This window comes from Tasmannia lanceolata, unplaced genomic scaffold (assembly GCF_043159265.1).
Source record: "Tasmannia lanceolata isolate RefF3 unplaced genomic scaffold, GAP_Taslan_0.1 ptg000044l, whole genome shotgun sequence".
Lineage (NCBI taxonomy): Eukaryota > Viridiplantae > Streptophyta > Magnoliopsida > Canellales > Winteraceae > Tasmannia > Tasmannia lanceolata.
Genome location: NW_027518721.1, coordinates 24477077 through 24503601, shown reverse-complemented (window position 1 = coordinate 24503601; position 26525 = coordinate 24477077). Strand labels below are relative to the sequence as shown.

The following is a 26525-nucleotide window of genomic DNA, read 5'->3' as shown; positions in this document are numbered from 1 at the left end:
AACACTGGTCAAAACATTTGATGGTCAACATTTGTCAACATAAGCTAACCTCCAAAACATAGACGTAAAAAAACAAACTTGTGTACTCCCTACATACACGAGTTTGCACTGAAGCATATTAGCCCACAATGAAAACTAACTACACGATGAACCCGTCACATCAGAACTTGTCGAGCCTTGGGAATCCAGATGAAGGTGGTTGGTCTCTACTTTCCTATCTTCTCTGGGCCCACTATTGGCTTGTATAAATGCTTGAAGGGCAACCTCTGCCTCATCCCTAGTACCGTAGGACCGGTAGCAGGCTCCACTAAACTTGTTCACTTGATCATGACAGTCTTGCCAACTGTCATATACACCTACCTGCCATCCCTTGAAGACCACATAAAATTTTATTTTGCCCATTAACCCGCAGGAATGCAATTCAAAATAATATAAAAAAATAGCATACAAGTACTAATAACCACTACTAACATAAACAACATAACCATAGTTTGTCATCATACCATCAATTTCTCACCACCTACATAAGCAACACAAACCTGCTGGACATACCCACCGACATAACCAAAAGTTTCAAACATAACCGTATCTAAACAACACAACATAATCAACCATAAGAGTATCCAACCATAGCATCAACCATAAACAGAACCCAAAAAAACATAACATGAGTTTCCCACCACCAACATAAGGTTGAGAACCCACCATCACAATATCCAAAAAACATAACATCAAAATATGAAATAGTCAACCCACCATCAAAAGAGCGAAATACTGGAACGACCAAAACCAGATATAGGGAGAAGCTACTGCTCTAAAATAGCGATAACTACCTCGTGAATTCCCTCGTCCTCCAGGGAAAGGAAGACCTCAGCTTCCTTATGATGGGTATGGAGGTAGATGTAGGCTCTAACCCGCTCCCTGTAGGAGAAATTCTCCATGCTCATCACCGAGTCTTTAAGATGACTGAGGTCGTGCACCTCGGCAGTCGATGTGATGGCATCAGCCATCATCCTGATACTGTCAGACAGCCTATCCATATTTTGTCCAAGCTTTGCATCTCCACCCCGCCTCCTCTTTCCGCTGCTACCCGGAGTAGGCGCTTTCACAGGGGATGAGTCACCGAACCCCATGCTAGCGTCTCTAACAGGAGAAGAATGGCGTGATCTGGAACATTGTGGAGGACCAGGAGTACCTACAGGGGCAATCTGTCGGCCATATCGTCGAGGCCCACTAGGTCGCTGGAAGGAAAAGTACCCAACTCATCTTGGAAGGGGCATGGCTGTCGTCAAGAAACTCTCCTGTAGCATGATCCTCCCCAAACACATACTTCCATTCTTCATAAAGGGGGTAACGGGTGTTAAAGAACCGAAGGTGTCCTGGAGTACTCTGCAAAAAACGGTGTAATTGTAAGTAATGAGTGGAAACTGATTACAGAGAAAAACAAATCAACCACAAAAGTATTGGAGATTACCTGCAGATAATCATTCTTCACTTCATCTTCAACACTTATTTTGCATTGTATTGTATCCCAACCAAAACCGTTGTGACTGATGATAGTGTGAACTATTTGTAGACACCCCATTTTGACCGTACCCTAAACCTCTCATGTTTGAGCAAAACCTAACCAAACCAATGTTTTAAAACTCCAAATTTAACTCCAAGGTAGGTTAGAGTCCCAGCAAGGTCTCTGTGAAATTTCATCGGAATTCGAGCGTGTTTGCCTAGCGAACGAGCTGAGAGAGAATCATAGTGTAAACCAGAAATGGGGGTGAATATATCCTGAGAGGGGGGCGAATTTATCTTGGAAAGGACGAATCTGGGCCTAAAAAGACGCGGATTGCGCGCGTGCGTTCATCAATTTTTGTGCGCCTATCAAATGATAGTGCCCATATCCGCACCCTATTTTGCTATAAATATATGTTTAAGCTCATTTTTTTTTAAAAGAAAAAAGAAAAAAAAGAAGAGAATTTTCATTTTCCCCTTCTAGAGAAAGAAACTCTGCGAAGCTAGAGAGAGAGTAAATCTCGTGCGATCCAAACCCTAAATCCTTCCTCTTTCTTCTCCGATCGTTTTTCCGGTTGGTTTTCCGGTCGTATTCTCTTCTCCGGCAAGCTCAACATCTCCAGCCGGCCTTGTTCTTTCTTCAGATTCTCTTTATTCTTAAGATCAGAGGAGTTCACACAGATTCTACTTCATTTGTTTTCCTTTCCTTTGCCGTATCAAAGATCTACTCAATCGAGGCTCGAATTTCAGCATCCTTTTGGTGTGAATCTAGATCTAGTTCGATTTTTTTTTATTTGATCGAAGAATAAAGAGAGGTTTTCAAAAGAAGAAGAGATTGTGATTATCTCAGATTTGTGAGGAGGAAATGCTCTGTTTTAGTCGATTTAAGTGAAGGTTCTATTATTTGCCGAGGATCGTAAGTTTGTCAAGGATCAGGTGAGTGTTATTTTTAAATTTTGTTAGAATATGAAGAGTACTTATTTTAATCATAGAATTCTTGAATCTTTTATCCTTCTAAAAAGATATAAGCTGCCGCTTGTGTTTTAATTATATTGATTTCCATGAGATAACTGTAGCCAAGGCCTTGATGTGAGAATTATGACTTATGTTCTTTCTCTGCTTATATCTCTTGAGGTATGAGGGATCTTCTATATTTCATAATTTAAAATAAGTATATGTTTATGAACAGGTAAGAAATTATGTGTTGATTAGTGGAATATAAATTTTTTTTTTAACTGATAGAGTTTAGACTTGATGTTTTACTCTGTTGATCTGGCATTTATAATTGATAATCTTTGATGAATCTGGCTAAATAAGTATTGATTTCTGATATTTCATTCAAATCGAAATTTCTTGAGGAATTGAAGAGATATTGAATAAATTCTATTATGTGCGTCAGATTTTGTTGTTTTGATTTGTAATAAGATTAAGGTGAAGATGCTTTGTACCCTTGATGATTAAATTCATATAGTTGATTTTTATCTGGTTCAGAATAGTGAAAATTCGTGCTCATTGATATCGTGTAAAAAAAAATAAAAATTATATGTATAGAGGGCACAATTTCTGATTCTTTATGAGGAGAACTGTATGTTTTGAAAGAGAATTAACTAAATGGTTAACAGATGATGATATGTTAGCTTAAGTTTTTCTAAACAAAAAAAGGAGCATTGGAACAATTTGGAATTCGGTTTTAGGGAGCTAAGAAGCGTTCGTAAAAATTCTGAAATTGTTAATTGTGACTGTGTTGATTTTTATTTTATTTTTTTCTCAAGGAGTTAGCAAGATGATCTTGGTCAAGTCAGCTTGTTGGAAAAGATTTCATGTTTCAATTTGTATTCATAAGGTTTAAAAAAAAAAATGATTTCAATATTCTATAGTTGTTTTACTTCCTTAAGAAGCTACCGAGTGCTATTTGAGAATGAAGGTTTAAGATTAGAGTAAACTTCAAAGGGTCTGATGTCTGGGGTGTTATATCTCTATGCTTTTGTTTCTGTTTTGAAACATTATGATCATAACATTTGTTGATGTGTAATTTCTTTATCTTCTAGACTTACTACACTTTTCAAATGGGTTGTGTAACTATGTAGATTCTTCACATATATTAGGATTATTATGGCTGATTCTTTTAAGTATAGAATTATTTCATTAGGGGTCATTTCCATCAGGCCTCAATATAGGGGCATACTTTCTAAATATTATGATTATTTCTTTTAAAGGGAATATCAAGGTTTGATTGTGCTATACCATTTCTCATCAAGTGGCTAGGTTTATGGTTTCCATGTTATAAATTCACTATGAACACATATACATATGTCATGCATTAATATTTTTTGCTTCAGTTTATTGTAATCTCAGAGATTTTTTTTTTATCATGTTGTCTTTGGCATCGGTCATAATTTCATTTCATTTGTAAACTTTAAAATTCTAAACATCTATATTATCACGTATAGAAGCAGTATGTAGTTATTTTGTTTTGCTTATTGGAATTTGTACTTAGAACCTTGTGTAAATTTGCCTTTGTTGCACGGTTATGGATGATCTGTATTCAAGATATATGTGTTATTGTGTGGAAAGATAAATTCCTTTAGCTTAATCTGAGATCTGTATAAGTTCGCTTTTCATGGAAAATGATTAATAACAAAAAAATTTTTATAGGGTTAAGAATAAACATGCTAGCTTCCTCTATGGAGGGTGAAACCTGATTTAATTTTTTTTACATCATATTACAAAAGCATCTGTGTGAACATGAAGTTACAAAACGTATATTTCTCTTTACTTTTGTCTGAATAGCTTTGGTGCTTGGGGTTCAAGAGATTTTGAACAGTTCTTTTCTTTTAGTTCAAGTGCTATAATCAGGCTTTCATATTGCTCATGTTTTTGAAATGGTTTGCTTATTTTTATTTTTATTTTACTATTTGCTAATTGCTTGTACAGGGCATAGCTATACAGATTTGAGTTTGAAATATTGTGTAACAAATAAATGAATGGTTTGGGTTGTCAAATAATGGGGGATTGTAAGCTTATTTGTTTGGTCCCTACTCATAAATCTTGTGGCTGAAAATATGCCACTGTGACTATAGGTTGGACAGTAAGGGTCACTTTATAGAGAAGATTTTCCACGTTCATGTTTGGGTGCAGCAAATGGATGAATATTTCAGATTGTTAAATACTGTGGCCATGCTAACTTTTAGCTATCAAATAGTGACACCAAACTTTTGAAATGACCAGATAACCCTTACACTTTTGTGATATTAGAAGCCCTCATCTTTTCTTTTTTTTTATATGGACAACCCCTACATCCTTGACAATGGCAGCCACACCCCATTTCATATGGACAGCTACCTCCCATTTTTAAGCATATTTCAGTCCTTGTTTGAAGCATAATCCAGCCCCTGTTCTATGCACGTTTCGAAGCACAATCTGTCCCAATTTTTGCCCAGTTCAGCCCATGAAATCTGTCCCAATTTTTTTCCAGTTCAGCCCATGAAATCTGTCCCAATTTTTGCCCAGTTCAGCCCCTGAAATCTGTCCCAATTCCTGCACAGATTTTGTCCACAAAATCTGCCCTGTTTAGTCCCAGGTTCTGTCCCAAAAATTTGCCCCCTGTTTTGGATTAAAATCAGCCCATGTTTCAACACAGTACCAGTCCATGTTGCTGCCCATGTTTTGTCATGATGCTAGTCCTTGTTGCTGCCCCCGTTTCAGCACAAATTCACCCCCATTTTAAGCACATTTCTGCCCCTGTTTCAGCACAGTACCAGTCCATGTTGCTGCCCAGATTCGCACACAGATTCATCCATATTGCAGCCCTCTCACCACCCTGTTGCTCCCCCCTGTTTCAGCACAATTATGTCCATAAGTCAGCCCTGTTTTATGCATTTTTAAGAGCGAATCTATCCATAATCAGCCCCTGTTTTGGCCTAGTTTTGTCCATGCATTCAATCCTTATTTTGGTACACATTGTACCCGCAACTCTGCCCTGTTTTTGGCACAGTTCAGCTCAATGATTCTATCTTTTTGTTCAAAGATTTTATTCGTTCGGGATAGTAATGTGGTTTATGCTGTGATTACCTGTGTTGAGTTCTTCTTCATATTAGAGTAGACATTTGCCATGTCTTTACTTCAAAATCTTATGATTTCAAAATTTGGAGACAGATATCTAATTCTGCAGGTTTCGAGGTTAAGTACATTTCTTATAAAGTGAATTTCTTGTGGCTGTGTGGACACATGTTTATATATGATTGTATTAGTCCTTTGCAATAATCCTCGTTATATAGTTGTTTGTATTAATAGTTAAGCCTTGTTGGGTATAGCCTTGGGACGTTTTATTTTCATAATCTATGGCATAGGAAGTGATATCCATATTACCATATTATGTATGAATATAATATATGTCTGTATTAGTCGTTTTAATGGTTGATCACAAGTGTTACAAATCAGAATTTTCTTGTTAAATATTGACAGTTGTGGGAATAAAAGAATCGGCTTGATGATAGTCTTTCTATATGTTATAGTCTTATAATCATGTTTATTTTTATTTATTTCTTTTCTCTCAACAGGTTGTGATATTTTAGGAAATCTCTTTTGTTTAATTGCTATTTTGATAAAGGAAATGTGTTAGAGGTAGTATAGTAGTATATAGTCTCAGATAGATATTTATCCCTGGAATGACTCAGATGATCAATTGAGTTATCTAACATTTGATCTATTCATTTAGTAGTATAAAATTTAATTAAATTTCTTTCACAGACATTCATATTATTAGCTATATCTTTGCTACAGGTTTATTGATAATAATAAAGTCATATGTGTTTGGTTTCTTTGCATTCTATATAGTAGTGTTGATTACAATATGAAAGTTTATTTGATTCTATTCCGTTAAATAAAGTGATAATAATAATGATAATGTGATTAGCATTTCTTTTTAGGGTTGTTATTCCTCCTCCTCATTGCAAGTGGGCGATGAAGGTGCTAGCCCAAGCCCATCCTTAAGGGACTTGCTCAGTCCAAGTAGTACTCCCCTCTTCATTTAAGTAGACTAACACAGTCTTTTAGACACCTTTTAGATAATAGAACCCTCATTAGGAGACACACTATGTCTCATCAGGTAGTTCTCATTTGGAGATAATCCTCATTTTCAAATTTACCCTTAGGGAGTGTTCCTTGGTTTAATAGAGATATATACATAGGAGACATATAGTGTCTTATTTATAGAACCTCTCCTACTTGTACCTCAATTTGTAATTCCTCTTTAATTTTGTTTGGTTTAGAGGTTTATCCTTAGAGACTAGGTTAGTCTTGTTCGGGTTTGACTTGTTAGGAACCTTATCCTTTCTCTTTTACTTTAGATTTCGGTTACTTGTTTGAGGTTTATTTCAAGTGTCTTTGACACTAGTTTGCTTCTTCAGGGTTTCCCCGTAGCTTTAGGGTTTCGCCCTAGTTTGTTACTTTTGTGTGTTCTCTTTAGGTCTTTGACCAAAAGAGTGAAAACGTTTTAAAAATCTAAAAAACACTTCAACACTTTAAAAATTCAAAACAAAAACATTTGAAATATCTTAAAATTCAAAAACATATGAAAACTTTAAAAAATATCGAATTCTTTAAATCATTTGGAGTGTTAAGCTTTTTTTAGTGGTAATTAGGAGAGTTCGCATTTCGAACTACGTTGGCTTGATCCTCTTCCACGAGGTACGTAGTGCAGCTTGGGATCTTTATCCCAAGTCCAGCCAAACCTTTAAAAATAAAACATTTCAAACCTTCTTCCAAACCTTTTTCAAAGAGATCTTCCTCTAGAGTTAGGAGTCTGTCATAGCCGTTTGATTTGTTTTAGAGTTAGGAGTCTGTCTTGATTTGTTTGATATGGTGTGTCCTGTCGTGTGAGTGTCCCTAGAGTTAGAAGGCCTCGAGTTGATCGGTTAGACATTTAGTCGAACCGATGGCTAGACTATGAAGCATATAGTTAGCCTATTGTTTTCCTTAGGATGCACGGCCTAGTTACACATAGGATGTAGGGCCCACCTGCATTAACTTAAGGTTAATCAACTTGCTTAGTTAGGGCATATAGAGAGTCCTAAAAATTACAATTCACATGAATTGAAACAATTGTGTAAAAAGCTTTAAAAATCAGTCGAGTCTAGTGGATCGAGTCTAGGATAGCAGTTCTAGATGGTTAGGCATCGTAGTTTAGAATAGGTCATTCGAACTACGTTGACTCTGATTCTTCCCGAGGCCGGGATACGTAGAGCAGCTGGGATGGACGGCCATCTTGGTCTGTGTCAAGTCGCATTAGAGTTAGGATTTGTCTTGTCCTGTCATATATAGGATTGATTTGTGTTTTATGTTTTGATGTGTTTTCTTACTTTTTTGTACTGATACTATACCTTTAACTGTAGGTTGCATGTGTATGTCCACCAGAACTTAGACCCCCATTAGGTATGTCACTTATAACCTAGCTTTGCTTAGGTGACACATTTTTTTCATTTCATTTTGTGTATGCTTATTTCTTTATCCTCAAGAAATGCATGCTTAGGTAGACGATTCCTGAGAATTGTTCCTATTTCATATGATTTTCGCCCGAAACTCTTTAAATTTAATAATAAATGGCATAAGAGACCAAGTGCTTGCACTCGGACGAATTGGGGGTGCTCTCAGACCTTCTCCATTCGTAATCAGGCACGAACCCATATATATTTCTGGTTATCCATGGTATACAGAGCATATTTTTGTTTAAAGGATCCATGGCCGTATACCGTGGATGGCGACTCTGAGTTTGTTTAGGTACGTTTCGAATCCGGACTTGTTCCCGAATCGAGAGGTATCCCTTTTATATCGCCACTCGTGCTATGCTATGAGGGTGACAACCGTTTTCAGAGTTCCTTAGTAGAGCTCTCCATTCACGTGGATGATCCAAGAGGCCGCTGGGGGCTCGTCCCCCACCTCTCTCCCGGATCGGGGTCCACACTATCCTGTAATTGGTTTTCATTGTCTTCATTCTGTTTCTCACATGATCTTTCATGATTTCCCTTCCAATTCTATTGGTAAGATCCTGTGCCACCGCGTTGAATGCAAGCTCTTTAAACCCATTAGCAATCTTGTTGCCCTTGGCAACCTGATTAGTTAAGCTTGTAACAAGTAGTCTATCCTCAACCTCTCCCCAGTGATTTTTTTTCCCCTTCGACACCCCTGAAGTAGACGCCATCTTACCTGTGACATTGTTCATGTAGGAAATATGATACCATCAAATAGAAGACGCAAAAGTAGTACTAAAAGCAAACACCTGAAACTAAAAGCAAACATAGTACTAAAAGCAAATACGCATTCATCCCAAAGACAAAGTAATAAAAGCAAACTGTAATAAGAGCAAAGTATTCGCGAGTGAACATAGTTACAACCCAAAGACAAGGCCGTGTTTCTTAAGATGGCCACAAAAGTGCGGAAGCAGCGAACATCCATACGAAGCACAGCGACACAGTGATTCTCTGCATATGTGATACGTGTAACATATTCCCTATGGGTTAGGTACCCTGATTCGTAAGGGGCTGTAGACACCTCATTTTGACCGGACCCTAAAAGTCCCCAAAATCGAATAAGAACTTCAAAAATCGAATAAAATTCCCAAATTCTGAGTCCCAAAATATCCCGAAATTAATCTCAAAAATTCCTGAAGGACTGGGCCCAATATGAGAAGAAGGCTTGAGTTTTTTAGCATCTTATTGTGCGTATTCCTGGGTACAAATTCCCCAGGAGGTTGTTAGTGTTCTCAGGGATACCCCTGCAAAATTTCATGGCAATCGAGCGAAAAATGTAAAGAAAGACAGGCGAAGTTTGTGCAATAATCAAAACTGGGTTGTGATAGGGTATGAATTATCAAAGCTTGGTTGTGTAGATATCACCCTCCTTTTTCTATAAAAGACAAGAGATTTTGTTGAGTGAAAATGTGATTTGCCATCTTTAGAAGGGTGATGTTGTAATTCTGATATTACTTAAGGTACAAGCAACCCTTATTAGCCTTTGGATTAAATCAAGAGGCTCGGATGGTGCATAGAAAAGAGAATCTTTTTCTTTATTGTACCCTGCTTTTTGCTTGGACCCCCCCTTAGGTTAAAAAAAAATTATCACAAAATACACTATGTGGTGGCTGTCCATGGAGGATGGGGGGAAGAAAATTTATCATTTTCCCTTATATATATATCGATCGGATTAGGGTTTAGAGGAGGAGGCCTCATTCATTTTTCCAAAGAAGAAAAAACATAGGGAGCGAGAAGGAGCCGCCGGTCATCCTTCCTTTCTCCGGCAACCCCCATCACCACAACTTCATCTCTTCTTCACTCCCACAAGCCATCTCCACCACCTTCATTCCCACCATTTTCGCCCAAACCCTCTTCATTTCATTTTCACCCCAACTCCGGCCAACCCGAACCAGCTCCGACCCCATCTCCAGCCGTGCCTCCACCTCGCCTCCTTCATCCACCATCAGAGCTCCTTTCATTTTCTTTCCAGGTAATGGTTATCATTAAACCCATTTTCAAGCTACCATCAAAACCCCAAATCTCATATTCCATTAAACCCTCTTCCATTAGCAGCCGGCTCCACCAACCCCCAACCTCTGCAACTCCGACCATTCTCCACCTCCATTAAACCCTCTCTCAAAACCCTTCCTCTAAAACCCATTTCTGCAAGACCGAATACCCATTTCTTCTCCATTTCATCCCCTCCTTGGTCAAAACCCTCGCCATTCCCACCATGGATTCCGGCAAACCCCATTGGAATCCGACCACCCAAACCTCTTCATCTTCCATTTAGAAACCCAAGAGCCCATCCCCTGTTTGTTCATAACCCATACAAACCCATCTCATTTCCCCATTTTTCATTATAGATCCAACCCCCAACCTTATCATCTTCTCCAACAAGCCCTCACGCCATCATTATCAAACCCACTTCATATCTTGATCAAAACCCATTTTCATCTTCATCCTCCCATGGTCCACATCCCAACAGACCCCATCTCTAACCTCTAGACCCACTTAGACACCCATACCAAACCTTATCTCCAATGTCAAATCTCTGAGAGAGCAGAACTCTTTGATTTTTTAGTGTTTCTAGCATTGCAAAAAACAGAGAGATGGAGAGCTGAGATCGAGAGTTCAAGAGAGAAATAGAGAGTAGAGGTGAAAGATTGGAAAAAGGAGGAGAATAGAGGGTTAAATTGGAATTGCTGGAAGTAACAGTGTCTGACCTTATCAGGTAATTTCAGTTCTTTTCTTAAGATGTGTTTTGAAGGGTGATTAGGCAAATCATGGTAGTTTGATATTTGGAATTTGCTTACATCAATTCATTCGGTTCCATAATAGTCAAGTATTTTATAAATCTGGTTTAGGTTCGTAGCTTTAATTAGAGTGCATATGAAGCTTTCTTTACGAAGATAACATCATCACAACCATGTTTAGTTGTAGTGGCAATTCAGTCTAAGCTTGTTTTCGTTGATCATTCACAGTCCAGGTTCCTTTTGAAATCGTAGAGAGTACAAATGGTGGGATGTATGTTGATTAATTTTGTTGTCTCTGGAAATGGTGTCTTTTCATATATATTGTTGATTAATTTGTTTCTTAAGATGCCTTTCAATGGTAGTGATGTCATGGAGAACAAAACAATTTCAGAATAATGGTTTAAACATGATAATATAATATTGGTTTCATTTTTGTTGAAATAAGCTTGAGGCATATTGTCAGCTCATCCTTTCTTTTCCCTCTCAAAGCAAGGTGCATCAATGCACTCTATAGGCATGGTTGTGCTGATACCAAGTTCCCTTAAAACTTCTACAAAGGTTCAATTCGCATTTTTGATTGGGTATGATATTTGTATCATTATGCCCTGGTGATAGCGCTACTGAACTGTTGTGAGCTCATACATTGGTTGTTGTTGGAGTTTTTTTTTTACCAAAGATGGTTTTAGGCTTATATAATCATACATGCCCAGCAACCTATTGGTTATTTTGATTCGTTGGGATTTGGAGTTTATTTTTATCTCTTATTAGTTGTACCTCCAAGGTCGCTACTCATACATTTTTAGGGATTCGCTGCAAGTTTCGGAACTTCGTTAGCATTCAAGAGCTTCCTTCGGTCAGGCTATGACGAAATACTTCTTGAGCCGACCCCTTCCCTTCCTGCCTTAGAGTTTTCGCAGGTTAAGAGATTTCTTCCTCTTTAGAGTCTGTCATAGAGAGTTTAGGAGTCTGTCGTACCACTTTTAAAGTTTAGGAGTCTGTCCTACCCTTAAAAAGTCTAAGAGTCTGTCCTATCCCCTAGAGTTTAGGAGTCTGTCCTACCCTCTATAGAGTATAGGAGTCTGTCCTACCGTCATAGAGCTTAGGAGTCTGTCCTATCCCTTCATAGAGCTTAGGATTCTGTCCTTCAATCTTTCAGAGTCAGTCTTTGCATGTTCCTAGGCTTCGTAGTTTAGAAATTGTCCGAACTACGGATGGTTTGATCCCTAGCTGAGGGGTACATAGGCAGCTTGGGCTTGCAGCTGGCATCCCAAGTTCAGTCACAACTTCAAAAACTTCCATAAGCTTCAAAACCTCTCAAACCTTCCCAAAATATAAAAATTCTTCAAAATAACCTTGCAAGCCATGTTCAAAAGATCTTCCCATAGAGTTAGGAGTCTGTCCTAGGCGTTTGGGGTGTCTTAGAGTTAGGAGTCTGTCCTGGATGTTTTGATTTGCCGTGTCTGGTCGTGTAAGTGTCCCTAGAGTTAGGAGGCTTCGAGTCGTAGTCGGCTAGACACTTAGTCGATGCGATGACTAGACTAGAACGCGCTTCGATAGGCCATGGTTTTCCTTAGGACGCACAGCCTACTCACACATAGGATGTAGGGCCCACCTGCGTTAATTTAAGGCAAAGTTTGTATTAGTTAGGACATATAGGGAGTCCTAAAAATTACAATTCACTTGAACTTAAGTAATAGCAAGAAGCTTTAAAAACTAGTCGAGTCTAGCTGATCGAGTCTAGGATAGCGGTCCTAGAGGGTTAGGCATTGTAGTTTAGCATAGGTCGCCGAACTACGTTGACTCTGATTCTTCCCGAGGCCGGGATACGTAGAGCAGTAGGGATGGACAGCCATCCTGGTCCGAGTCAAGTATCGCATTAGAGTCTAGGGATTGTCATATTGTATGTTTTGCTGTGTTTTCTTACTTTCCTGTACAAACCTTATACCTTTAGTTGTAGTGTGCATGTGTTTGCCCATCGGAACTTAGACACCAATTAGGCATGACACTCATAACCTAGCTATTCTTAGGTGGCATGTCTTTCATTTCCTTTTGTGTGTGTTTATTATTCATCTCTGAGACATGCATGATTAGATAGACGTTATCTCGGAGATATTCATTCTCATTTCACATGATTTTCGCCCAAAACTCTTCAAGGTTAATAATAAATGGCATAAGAGACCAGGTGCTTGAACTTGGGCGAATCGGGAGCGCCTAACCCCTTCCCCATTCGTCATCAGGCACGGACCTTTTGTATCTCTGGTTATCTGTTGCGACAGAGCATAGTATGGAATCCAGGGCCTACTTCCTTGGATGACGACTCTTTCTTTGTTTAAGGTACGCCTCGAATCCGGGTTAGCCCCCGAATCGAGAGGTATCTCACTTTGCATCGCCACTCATGCTGTGAGGGGCACTCTTTCGAGAGTTCCTTGGTGGAGCTCTCCTTCACGTGGATGATCTAGAGATTTTCTGGGGGCTCGTCCCCCCGCCTCCCTCGGATCGGGGTCCAGAAGGGCTCTTGTCCTACACTGAAGGTTTTGTCTAATCCTAAATAAAAATGCAGCCGCCGTAGCCATAACTACCGCTGCTGCTCAAACAATCATCATCCTCCTATTTACTGTTTCTCGCGGCATGGTAGCCCTACAACACCCACAATCCCCTTTCAGACAAAACATCCAACCTCTCAACCACCAAAAGACCCACAACCATCCATTCAAACATAGGCACCACATAGAAAGCAATCCCAAGCATAGATAATAAGAAGCCCCAAACACGACATGGAATGGGGCTTATAGGAGAAAATATACCTCAAGATCCGAACAGTAGTAGTAGGAGTGAAAGAGGGAGGGAGAACAGAAACGTCGTTCAGTGCCGGAGAGAAGAGTCTGCCAAAAAAAGAAGAAAGATGTGTGAGAAGGGACTTTTGAAACAACACAACACATATGAAAGTAATAAACAAATTTCTATCAAACAATATAGAATTTTAAACTATCAAACATCATAACCAAAAGGAAAACAAGATGACTGGTGATAATCAGTAGGAAATGAACAAATGCAATTTTCTTTTCCTACATTAACAATTGATCCCTACTATTTGAGATTCGAACCACAAAGAATAGATTTAAATCTCAACAAAGATGCTCATTTTTTTACCATCACACAACTCTGAGCACTGCTTAAAATAAGAAAAAAATGTAGTAATATCTTTTTATGGCTGCCAAACATGCCCTACATAGTAAGGTAATTTGGTAACTATCTATGCTCCACAAGCATGACGTTCACTAGAAATTAAAACTATCTATGCAAAATTAAAAACTATCTATAGCAGCAGAGATTTTCCTCTGTTGCACATGGCTGGTTCTAAACCCATAACCAGAAGCTCAAAGCAATGGGCTTTTCCTCCTTTTCTTTTTTTTCTAGAGAGAGAGAGAGAGAGAGAGAGAGATGCTGTTGCAGAGAACAGAGAATGGTTAGAAAGAGAAAGGGAGGAATATAACAGTTGTGCCTCTGTTTTTTCTTCTATTCTATTTTTTTTCTCTTCTCTTCTTTTTTGGGCATGGAGAAACTATAACATGTTTGTGTTGTGTGTTTGTAACGAATGGAGATTTGCAACTGCTTTTAAAGCACAAAAAATGAAGAGTTTGAAAGTGAAATTGGGACCCAATTTCATGTCCACGAGTTTCTGCAAAAATGGTCCCATGCTATTTTTTAGTCCCCATGCTATTCATGATACTTCTAATTGTGGTCCTGTTATCATATCTCCTGTTGATCCTGAAAATGTAACCTTTCACTAACTTTTTTTTCCACGGCCAACAAAATCCTTGATAACCCCTCTAACGAAGCAACTCACTCCCACCTTGGATGAGCTCCCCACAAGTATTTGGAAATCAAATTAAACACATCATATTTGAAGAAAATTACAAAATGAAGACTTCCATATTATCTTTTTGTATTTTCTCAAAAAGACACTAGTCATTAGGCTATTAGTCAACATTCCTGTGGCATTAAAAAAAAAAAAAAAAAAAAAAAAAAATCTAACTTACCTACCAAGAAGGCAAGCATTAGCAGAAACCTTTCAATTACCAACTGTAACTACAGCAGATTTTCCGTTCATTCATTCAACACAATATTGTAAATGCTTATGAGTTCTTCATCAAATGGAGAAAATTATTCCCAACATCTCTACACTCTACAAGTTTTGAAAAAAAAAAAGGTTATCGTCTTCTATACAGAGCTTCGAGTTTCGATATTTCTACACTTTCATATTCCAAAATCCCCAGATTCATAGAATCATCCCAAAAGAAAATTCTTCCCACCACATTCTTCATTTAACATTACTTCAAAAAAAAAAAAAAGGTTACTAACCACGAGTTTCTGCAAAAAGGCCCAAAAAATCCAACAAACAAATTCGACCAAAAATGGCAAAAAAATGTCAATAAGAGCTTCAAAAGCAAAAAAAAAGGGCAAGCTTGCCTAGAAAGCCAAAAAACCCAAAAAAACTTCACTGTAATAGAGGGGAATAAGAAGAAGGAAAAACCCAAAAAAAGAAAACAAAATAGAAATGAAGATAAGAGGAGAGAAACATACCTGGAAAGCCAAGCTTGCCGTGCGTTTGAGGAAGACGAAATTTCAGATAGATGTGATGAAGATGATGGCTGCCATGGAGGGATGAAGAAGGGAGGAAGAAGACTATTTAGGGTTTCTTTTACAACAACCTCTTTACTTTCACAACCCTTTTTACAATTTCACCCACCGTATTTACTCACCGCACGACTTGTAGTTTCCCGGGAAACCAAATCGCAATTTGGTTTCCAACTCTCTTGAGAAAATATTTCCCTCCATGTCATTTCTTCAATTTCCATGTCATTTTTTTCAATTTCCACCTAACCACTGCTATTTTCCCGGGAAGAAAAGTGAACACCGCTATTTTAGCAAGTGCTTTATTTTAGCTTAAATAAAGCATACATTTGGACTCGAATGATTGAAAATCCTTGGATAGCTGTTCTTGGGATTGAATACCATTGCTTCGATAATTTTATCTTCAATAAGCATAGCATATACATTGAGCATATAGTATATATGCGATTTATCACAATTAGACAATCTAGATGCTAGTGGACCCATACCACTTAGTATAATTACCTACTAACCTCTTGGATAATATAGGGAAATGTTATCAGCACTACTGTATTTTGATGAGGGCACTCCTCACTTTATTCAGAGTAAGGTATGGCCCGCACCATAGGATGATTCAAACCGTCCATTAGATGAACCACAGCCTAAATAGGTTGTGCCCAAAAAAATATTTCCATAGGTTGATCCTAACCCTCTGATCTGAATGTTAGAGGGTTGATCCTAACCCTCTATAGATCGGAGGGTTAGGATCAACCTATGGAAATATTTTTTTTAGGCACAACATATTTAGGCTGTGGTTCATCTAATGGACAGTTTGGATCATCCTATGGTGCGGGCCATACCTTACTTTGAATAAAATGAGGAGTGCCTGCATCAAAATACAGTAGTGCTAATAACATTTCCCATAATATATCATGTTAATTTTGTCACGTCTGATTTTTTTATTGCTTTTAATTTTACATAATTGAGCTCGATAACAGTCGGTTAAAATTAAAATGACATTACTTCATGATAATATTACAAAATTATTGTAACTTCTATTTATTTTTTTTGTTGACACCACCAAAGTGGGTCAATGAAAAAAATGAAAGTGAGGATTCGTGAAAGGTGTTGGGATAGTTTCTGAACAAAACCTGATTTTCCAAATTAAGAATTTTTTTTCCAAAGTTTACTTAGGTTTCAATTTTCCTAGAAAATAAGATTTTGCTCAATTTCTTTCCACGTAAAATAGGCATATATAGAACAAATTTTATGCCTATTTTTAAGTGGAGAACAGATCTAAAATTTGTTTTACACCAAATGTACCATGTACACTAATGTATGACTGACTGTGGCATTGAACATGTGAGAAGATACCTAAAGGAGAACTGTTACCGAACTTTCTTTGTAAGTGTGTCAACCTATCCTCCACAGATTGGATCCACCTATGCCTTAGTCATGATCCATTCAAATTCCTTATCGATCAAATCGGATTTGAAGGCGCCGTTTGGATCCGCGGATTTTAGAATCCAAGTTTTTAGTTTGAAAACAGTGTAAAGATGGTTCACAATCAAACGGTTGTATGCTGTCCTGGCAACGTTTCTTGGATTTTAAGTAAGAAAACCAGATTTTAGCAATCTCGGGATGGGGGAGAGGTTTCTAAAACCTGGTTTTCTTACTTAAATTCCAAGAAACGCTGTCAAGACATCATACAACGGCTTGATCATGAACCATCTTTTACACTGTTTTCAAATTAAAAACCTGGATTCTAAAATCCACGTATTCAAACAGCCCGAAGTGTTCTTTGGATCCTAATTCCCGTGTATCAGTCATGATCTATTTCAAATCGGAGGCCTCTTTACACAACTACAGAATTTTAAAAAGATGTTAGAACGTACTTATTATGTAATTTTTCAGATAAATTAGTCCTTTCTTTAGGACTAATATAACCATCAAAACATGTTCTTTTATGATTATGACAACCAGGGCGGAGCCAGGAATTTGCCCCAAGGGGGGCAAACAACTCATCAAATTTGTGAAGCTCAATTACAGTTTCCATGTAGAAGATGTCAAATATCTTATGTTTCAAGCTCATTTTTTACTAATACCCCGTTTCTCTTGACATAAAATTGGTGCAAAAACAAATTTTACACCCATTTTTACACTAAAAATGAGCATAAAATTTGTTTTACGTCCACTTTACGTTAAAAAAACACAGAGCCTTAAGAATGTTCCACCACACAATCACAACTTGCAGAACTGCTAAAGGATTTAAAATTCTACAAGACTTACAATAAGAATGAAGCTTTTGCAAAATTGGATAGAATAAGAAGGTGTCACTATAAAAAAAACAAGGTGTGCTGAATTTAGCAAAAGTGGAGTGTTGTTATCAAAATCAGCACACCAATAATAAACCATTTTAAATCAAATTCAGCACACCATTAATAACCATTTTATCAATATCAGCACACCAATAATAAATCATTGAGTAGCATAGTTTCAATTTTGACCAAATAACTAGGGTTTCTTCTTGGACAAGATTTCTAAAAAGATGACATAAAGTAGTCATGCATATGTTTGGTTCCAAAAATGCCCTTCTTAAAAGACCCTTTGCCCCTTCTAAAGTAATTGAAAAGTTACAGGGACCTTAGTTCCAAAAGTGCCCTTCTTAAAAGACCTTTACCCAACTCAAGGGATGCAGCGGCCCCCTTACGCTACATGTAGCTCCGCCCCTTATGACAACCGATTGTGAGTGCCAAACCAAGTATTGGACTCAAATTTAAATGTAATTTTGAGTCCAACAATCAGTTTGGCTCTCACAATCGGTTGTTATAATCTTAAACAAACAATTCCATAATAAAATCGGATTTAGGATTATCCCATGCATTTTTTTTAGATGTCTTGATCTGATCGAAAATAATTTCGGATCCTAAGATTGGGATCCGAAATGTGTCCATGGATCTGCTAATGTATCTAGATCTTATCCGTTTAAGTTCGAGTCTCCTATTTGGTCCCATTTACACCCCTGCCTCTTTCATAATATATTTTCTTCTAAAGTGATACAAGGACACACCTGCGTCTGGGTTGGGAAAGGTCATATTTTCATGAGGGCGACGATTTTTTCTACCCCTGTAAGATTATGCGCCCCCCTTTTAACGTGAATTGTGGGCATACTTTTAACAAACAATGAAAAAATTGATCATGAGTACACTATGGATAAGTAGCTGAGAGAGAGAGGTCTAAGAAGTTAGCATAGTTGCGTCTTCCGAGCCGGGGAGTTTCCTTCACTAATGATAAAAAGAAAACACTTTCCAAAACGGGAAAAATAAAGACGATAAGAAATTGGGGACTTTGCTTCCAATAAAATGACTAAAACACCCTTCAACCAATAAGGGTATATTCAAATAATACTGGTGATTTTTAGCTGTCGGATGCGACTAGTACCAACTACCAAGTACCCAACCAACATATCTTCGCCCCCACAATACGGCCTCCCACTATCAAAGGCTGGTCCCCTGGCCATCCGAAACCGAATCCTGAATCTTACATTTTTTTGAGTGCTGCTAATAATAAGTACTAAGGGTGCAACTCAGGGCGGGTTGAACCTGAAAAAAAGTCAGGTCGGGTTGAGGTAAGTTAGGTCGGGTTCGGGTTGAATTTTCCTAACCTGGGTTGAGTTCGGGTTGAGGGTTTTGACAACCTGACCCAAGCTTAAAAACTCAGGTTGGTGGGATTGAACTCCGGTCGGATCGGGTTCAGGTTTTAGAAAAAGGGTTCCTCGGGTAGGGTCAAGTTGGGTCGGGTTGAAACTCATCTGGTTGGAACTCAGGTTGGGTTGGGTTGGGTTTGGATTGAGGAAATGGTTCCTCATGTCAAGTTTAGATTGGCCTCAACCCAAGCCGAGTTGCACCCCTAGCTGCTATGAAGACCTCGGCTAGCACTTGTTCCCCGGTAAGGGCTTTTGTGACGGTGATATTTTATTTAAAAAATTAATCGTAATAACAAGGGTATTTTTGCATTTTCGGCATTGTTTTGTCTTCCATAACAGTTCAGTTTTAAAAGTGGTTTCCGAATAAAAAAGTGGAGTGTGAATATCGTTTCTCCTTTGTTTTTCCTTTCAGTCATCAGCTCTCTCTTGTTGACCACATCAGCCACCAATCCTTTTTGGGGTCAAGTCCAAGTCTTCTGAAATCAACTCTAGAAAAATTGGTCATTACCAAAGTACTAAAGTCATCGAGTCAAGTCACAATGCTCTGCATTCCCACCTTCCTTTGTCCTTCCCTCTACCTTCGTTCAAAGTATACGTAGCATTATACGAACTTACAAAGCATCAAAGAAAATTACGGGAAAACTTAACGGGACGAAAATATCCTCAACTCCTCAACCTCGCTAGAAAAGCAAAAGGATAGGTTCAAGTAAATGTCATTTCTGATTACAAAAAACAGGTCACATAAGCGGGTAGCTGATATCCGCATCACCTTGTATTGGTAATAGCACTACTTAATTTGTTTTATACTTTTCTTCAGCTTTTGTTGAGGAGGGCATTGGTTAAGTATCATTTAATGACCATTAGGAACATGATTTTACACGTATTTTTTTACTTTTACACCAGATTTTTTCATCAAAGTATGTGTAAATTCATGATCCCCAAGTTCATTAAATGATACTTAACCAGTGCCCTTAGGGAAGGGCACTCGTTAGCAAAACCCTATTTTCTTATCGGATGCTGACAGCATCTAGAGTACTGGGTCAAAAATTCAGAGAGAGAGAGAGAGAGAGAGAGAGAGATGATCCATGTAACTCATCCCTTGACTTTTGGTTGAGGTGTATGTCACTATTTATAAACTATTGTCATCTACAATTTAGGGGTTGTATCTAAATATACAAATTGTAAATCCCAGATTAGAAAAATGAATCAAATAATATGCTAAACATAGATAACACAATATACTAATCTAGTCTTGCCTTTGGAAATAGTCCAAAGTCAATGTAATCTCCAAATTTTGGAAGGAGCCGATCAAGGAGAAGAATCTCTATTCTTGGTAATAATGCAACTGTGATATCTCCATTTAACAGAGAAAGAATCTCTATTATTCGTAAGAATGCAGCTGTGATATCTTCATTTAACATAACAGCCATTAAAAGCTAATTAAAAACTGTAAACTCAAAAAATGTTAGCAAGGATATGACTCCTATGTATATAGAGAAAGAGAAGAGAGAGACAGACTGATACGTGACTAGATAGATGGGTCCAACTTAGAGTTGAATAAATTAGGATTTAGCAATATCTAAATTAGTTTTTAATATTAATGTGGCTGCTATCAATATTTTTAGTACTTATTTATATTAGTAGGATATGGAGAATTGATATAACTCTTAGCATATTGGCTACTCTTAGAACAGAAAGCTATTATTTAATTAGGAAGTAAATTTGGGTAGGATTCTTATTAAGTAGGAAAGTTGAATAGGATCTATGAGTTATAAATAAGTTGTAATCTTCTATTTTATGAATGAAGAAAATATCTTAGAAATTGTGTCTTTGCACAAAGAGGATTGATCATTCTCTCGAAGTGGATCAAGAGGCCGATCTTCCCTCTAAGAAGATCAATCACATTACGAACTGATCTAGGTTCGTAACACAGACATAAGAATGCTAAACTAAAGGGCGCACTTGCATTGCCATTATAAATGCCATTGGATGACGTGGATCAAGGAGGGCTCTTTTGTGCCTGGGTATACAAGGGCGCCCTTAAGTATCTGCGAAGGTGCCTCATTGGATTCACGTCACCTAACTGCATTTATTGTTTTTATAATTTTACGTTTTAAGTGCCCATATAATTGTAGATGGGTGACGTGGGTTTAATTGGGCAACCTTGGATCTTGCGTTTTTTAAGGGTGAGCTTTGGTTTAGCATTACTCCTTTTAGTTTCTCATTCCAAACCTGTAAATTCAAATCATACATCGTAGTACATCCGCCTTTGTCTGAAAGATTTGCGACAAGTAGTATTGCTCAAAGGGCCCTACTTAAAGTAGCCTAGTGATTTGTCAAGTAGTTAAGCTAAGAGATGTTTGGATCTAGTGGAAAAATGTTTTAGGAAAATATTCACCCCCTCTTTTTACGTGGGACAGCCACACTAGTCTATTTATGAATTATGAGCAGTCCTTTTACACTAGAGGAGGCTGTCCCAAATAAAAACTAAGGCTAATATATCATTTCTTTGACACCAATCATAATAATTGATGGCTGAGATGGCCTACTATGCATGTGATACACATGTGATCTAGACCGCTGGTTTGGGAGGCATACCTACCATTACTAAGTGATCTCCACATATAGTTGTCCCAGACCGTCCATTTGATACGATACCTCTAATCCCATTTCTGGTAATGACACTCCAGAATTTATTAACCATTTTCTGACTAGCTTCTGAGAATTGAGAGAATCATTGAAATTGTAACCATTTTTATAACTTTGTTTTTTTAGTCAGTAAGCTGGGGTTAGTTACAATCCATAGACATGACTCAAAGAATCATTTACGATTAGATCAGATCAAGGTTTTAAATTTCGGTTTCGGTACTAATTTCGGACCCCACCGATATCTGAAATTTTGGGCACCAATTTGGTACTTAGGTTCGAAATTTCGGACCGAAATTCCGGCGAAATTTCTAAATTTCGGCCAAAATTTGGTAACAACTTTTTTCTTTTTTAAAAATGGCATTTTCTCAAAATTTCGGAGACCGAAATTCTGAATTTCTGGAAATTTCGGTTTCGGTCCCACCAAAATCCGAAATTTCGGATTTCGGCTGAAATTTAAAACCATGGATAGGGGTGTAAACGGATCGAATTCGAATTGGATATGGCTATATCCGAATTCGATTACCGTATACACTATCCGAATTCGGATTCGGATTCGAATTTGACGGATATTTAATATCTATTACCGAATTCGTATCCGCCGAATATTGTTCGAATTCGGATATTATCCGTATCCGTTTATCCTATAAATTCGAACATTTTATTGCAACACTTTATCTTTCTTCTCATTCTCACTCCTCAAATGAATTTTCCAAACCCTAAAACCAGACCTTTACCTTCTCTTCACAAAATTAACTCTCAAACCCTAAAATATATGAGATCATCTTCTTCCTTTTAAAACAAAGGCAGAAAGAGAGGCGGTGGGATGGATGATGGTTTTCGTAGTGGTCTTTGGGTTTTTTCTTTCTTTTTTGTGTGTGTATATGATGGAATGGGTTGGGCTATTTTGAACAGGGGAAGTGGAGGTGCTGATTGTGAAAGATGAAGAGAAATGGGGGATGGAGATGGGGATTGGGTTAGAGATGAAGGTGACTGGCGGTGATGGAGGTGGCTGTGAGAAGGTGGAGACGGGCGGCAGTGGATTTTTGTGGGGTTGGAGGCACCAAGAAATGCCGAAGATGATGTCTTAGTCTCCTCATTTCTCCTCTCTTGTTTCTCTTTGCAAACCTTAGAAGTCCCCTCTTTCAATTACATTTTGGGTTTTTATATAACCCTAAGTTGGAAAATTGATATGAGCCGTCCATTTACCATCAATGACCTAGATTGCCTTTTTGCTTTAGAATTCTCTAGAAACTATGACATATTCTTTCAATCATCATCATCCATTTGTCTCTTTCATCCTACAGGCCACATTTGTTGCTTCCTAAAGAAGCCATGTCATTCCAAGAATGCCCTTAAAATGAGATATTACTTCATTTCCTATCCAAAACACTTTTTGTTTTTATTTTTTTCTAAAAAGAAATTTTGCTTTTCTTTTAGAAACAAAAGATAGTGTGTCATTACTAAAAATAAATATTAATGATATTATTAATAATAAATAAAAATGATTTACTTCTCGGATTCGTATGTTAACCGGATCGGATATACCATTTACCAGATTCGCATCCGCTAAGAGCCGGATATCTCGTAAACGGGTTCAGATAATATCCGCTTGAAACGGATCCGGATAATATTCGCTTTAAACGGATTCGGATGCGGACGGCAATCGAATTTTCGAATATCCATTTACACCCCTAACCATGGATCAGACTAGGAAGAGAATGGGGCGACTTTTATAATTAATTAAAAAGTAGAAGGTAAGGGAGTGCGGATATCAACTCCCATTAGTTAAACAATCAATAAAGCAGATTTATTTTCTCACTTTCTTCTATTATAAATTCCACCCCCACCCCCAACACGAAAGCCACAACCAATAATGGAGTCATATTCTTTTCCCTTATACTTAGCAGCCTTGCTGGCCACACTCGCCGTCTTATTAATTTCAGGCCACTTCCGGCGCCGGAAACTAAACCTTCCTCCCGGACCCAAACCATGGCCCATCATAGGCAATCTCGACCTAATCGGATCTCTCCCACACCGCTCCATCCACAACCTCTCCCTCAAATACGGACCCATAATGCAACTCAAATTCGGATCCTTCCCGGTGGTAGTCGGATCCTCCGTCCACACCGCCAAGCAATTCCTCAAAACCCATGACCTCACCTTCGTGGGCCGCCCCAAAACCGCGGCCGGAAAATACACAACCTACAACTACTCGGACATCACATGGTCCCCATACGGACCCTACTGGCGCCAAGCCCGAAAGATGTGCTTGACTGAGCTCTTTAGCGTGAAAAGACTCGATTCCTATGAGTACATACGGGTAGAAGAGACCCGGGCCTTGCTATCCGGACTCTACTCTGCGTCCGGAAAGTCAGTAATTCTCAAAGACCATCTCTCTAATGTTAGCCTCAACGTTATAAGCCGAATGGTGTTGGGGAAAAAATACATGGACGAGTCGGAATCGGAGAGTCAAATCGTTACCCCAGAGGAATTTAAAAAGATGCTAGACGAGTTGTTCTTGCTGAGTGGGGTTTTGAATATTGGTGACTCGATTCCTTGGATTGGGTTTTTGGATTTGCAAGGGTACGTGAAGAGAATGAAAGCGCTTAGCAAAAAATTTGATAGGTTTTTGGAGCATGTGTTAGACGAGCATAATGGTAAGAGAGAAGGGGTAAAAGATTTCGTGGCCAAGGATATGGTGGACGTTCTTTTGCAACTCGCTGATGACCCAAATCTCGACGTTAAACTGAGTCGGAACGGTGTCAAGGCATTCACGCAGGTAAATACATATGATATGGTGTACCACAATCGATTATAGACTAAGGTGTTTAAAATACTGACAACCACTCATAATTTTGTGTGAAATTATCGATATTTTAATCACAATTGGTTTTTAGAATCTTAAACAAGTAGTACACGACAAAGTGGTCTCTTTATTTCTAGAATGGAGCCGAAAGGATGATGCAGTCAAATTGATTAACTTTCAAAGCAGCACTATGCATCTGAATTTAGGCATTTTTTAAGTCTTAGTCTTATGGAAAACACTCCCAAGACGGAACTTTGCTTTGAAAAAAACAGGACGAAAGTGAAAATGACCAATTTGGTCATTTCAACTATGTTTTTAGCGTTTGCTGGAGATTCGAGCTCAATTCCATGACTTCTTGAGCACTTCTCACAACAGAGGATCCCTATGTGATAGTGTAATAACACTTGTATGTTTCAATAATTGATGTGTGAGAAACTTGTATGTATTAGCGTGATAACACCTCTATGTTTCAATAATTGATGGTACAGGACTTGATAGCAGGGGGGACAGAGAGCTCAGCCGTTACGGTTGAATGGGCACTTTCCGAACTCTTGAAGCAGCCACACATCTTCGAAAAAGCCATGGAAGAGCTCGATAAGGTAATCGGAAAAGAGAGATGGGTTGAAGAAAAAGACGTCCCTAACCTTCCATACATTGAGGCTATTATGAAAGAGACGATGAGGATGCACCCCGTGGCACCAATGCTTGTTCCCCGCCTCTCTAGAGAGGATTCAGTCATCGACGGCTACGATATACCGGCAGGAACTCGGGTGCTCGTCAATGTATGGACAATTGGAAGGGATCCTACTATTTGGGATGCGCCTGAGGAATTCCGTCCGGAGAGGTTCATCGGGAGTGAGATCGATGTCAAGGGCCAAGATTTCGAGTTGTTGCCATTTGGGTCAGGGAGGAGGATGTGTCCAGGCTATACCTTGGGTCTAAAAGTGATTCAATTAACGCTGGCTAATCTGTTACATGGGTTCAAGTGGAAATTGCCGGAAAAGATGACAGGAGAGGAATTGAACATGGAGGAGATCTTTGGGCTCTCGACTCCGAGGAAGTTCCCGCTCGAGGTCGTCGTTGAGCCTCGGCTTCCTGCTCATGTTTACCGAGTGTGATTACCAATAATGTTTTAGATGTAGTGCTTAATTATGGTTTATATATATGTCATACTTAAGTGTTGTAGATTGCTACGTACCCAATCGAGTTGGCTTGTATCAAGTGATGAGATTTGATTTATGGAACTTGATTTGTTTTGGACTTTTGGAATTGATTTTGTGACCAAATGAAAACTGACTATTGGACTCAAAATTAAACTCAATTAAGTACCATAATCCATTTTAATTTCCAAGCTAGGGTGCAATCCTTGGTTGTATGCAAGAAAACCATAAAAGTCCTAGGCTACTGATATTGACACTGTCATGTTTTCATTATTGCACTAAAGAAAAGACAAGTTAGTGAAATTAACAAAACATGGAAGTGCCAATATCAATTAGCCTTTTTATTAAAATTACGTGGTTTTGTAATACAAATATGTACAGCTAAATTTTCTTTAAATTGGAAAAAACTTGAAAATAGTAGACCTTTGAAGGTGTAAGAGTGCAGCTATACATCCCTTCTCTCCACGAAATCAGTGGCAGCTGACAATTCTAGTTGTAATTGTACTCTAGTTTCACTTCCATTTTCTATAAATTTTACTACATTAAAAACAAGTATTTGGAACCATGTACGCCTATGTGGATTTACTCCACACGAAAGAAACCAGTGGTGGTTAATCTATATTTCATATCTTCAGTATGTGAAGTGTCTTGCCATTCAGAAAAAAATAAAATAAAACATGCCAAGTGTCTTATTTGTCTTTTCCTTAAGAATCTGCATTATAACTAAATTAAAATTGGCGGACAAAGAGAGTCATGTTCGTAATACGATCTTTTTATTTTTATCTTCATCATCATTATTAGGGAAATGATATTTTCCCC

The 26525-nt window shown here is 38.2% G+C and overlaps 1 protein-coding gene and 1 long non-coding RNA gene across 3 annotated transcripts; one reads left to right on the top strand and one right to left on the bottom strand.

Annotated features, from left to right (window-relative positions):
• Positions 1 to 711: 711 nt before the first annotated feature.
• On the bottom strand, positions 712 to 15666 carry LOC143863785 (uncharacterized). 2 transcript variants are annotated; one of them, XR_013240981.1, is made up of 3 exons: positions 15356 to 15666; positions 13576 to 13653; positions 712 to 1389 (listed from the first exon to the last, which is right to left on the bottom strand). It is a non-coding gene; the product is annotated as an uncharacterized LOC143863785 (long non-coding RNA). The 2 variants fall into 2 exon arrangements; XR_013240980.1 differs by lacking the exon at positions 712 to 1389 and adding an exon at positions 4643 to 5339 and having other exon boundaries at positions 15356 to 15663.
• Positions 15667 to 23580: 7914 nt separating this feature from the next.
• On the top strand, positions 23581 to 25806 carry LOC143863632 (trimethyltridecatetraene synthase-like). The gene is made up of 2 exons (XM_077374357.1): positions 23581 to 24519; positions 25035 to 25806. Exons 1-2 carry the CDS (start codon positions 23614 to 23616, stop codon positions 25662 to 25664), a joined length of 1536 nt encoding a protein of 511 aa, XP_077230472.1. The 5' UTR covers positions 23581 to 23613; the 3' UTR covers positions 25665 to 25806.
• The last annotated feature ends 719 nt before the right edge of the window (positions 25807 to 26525 follow it).

Bases quoted from the DNA above. Each gene is read 5' to 3' on its own strand.
- LOC143863632 (XM_077374357.1), top strand. From the start codon at position 23,614: ATGGAGTCATATTCTTTTCCCTTATACTTAGCAGCCTTGCTGGCCACA. The intron at 24,520-25,034 runs GTAAATACATAT...TTGATGGTACAG, and splicing joins GTGTCAAGGCATTCACGCAG to GACTTGATAGCAGGGGGGAC.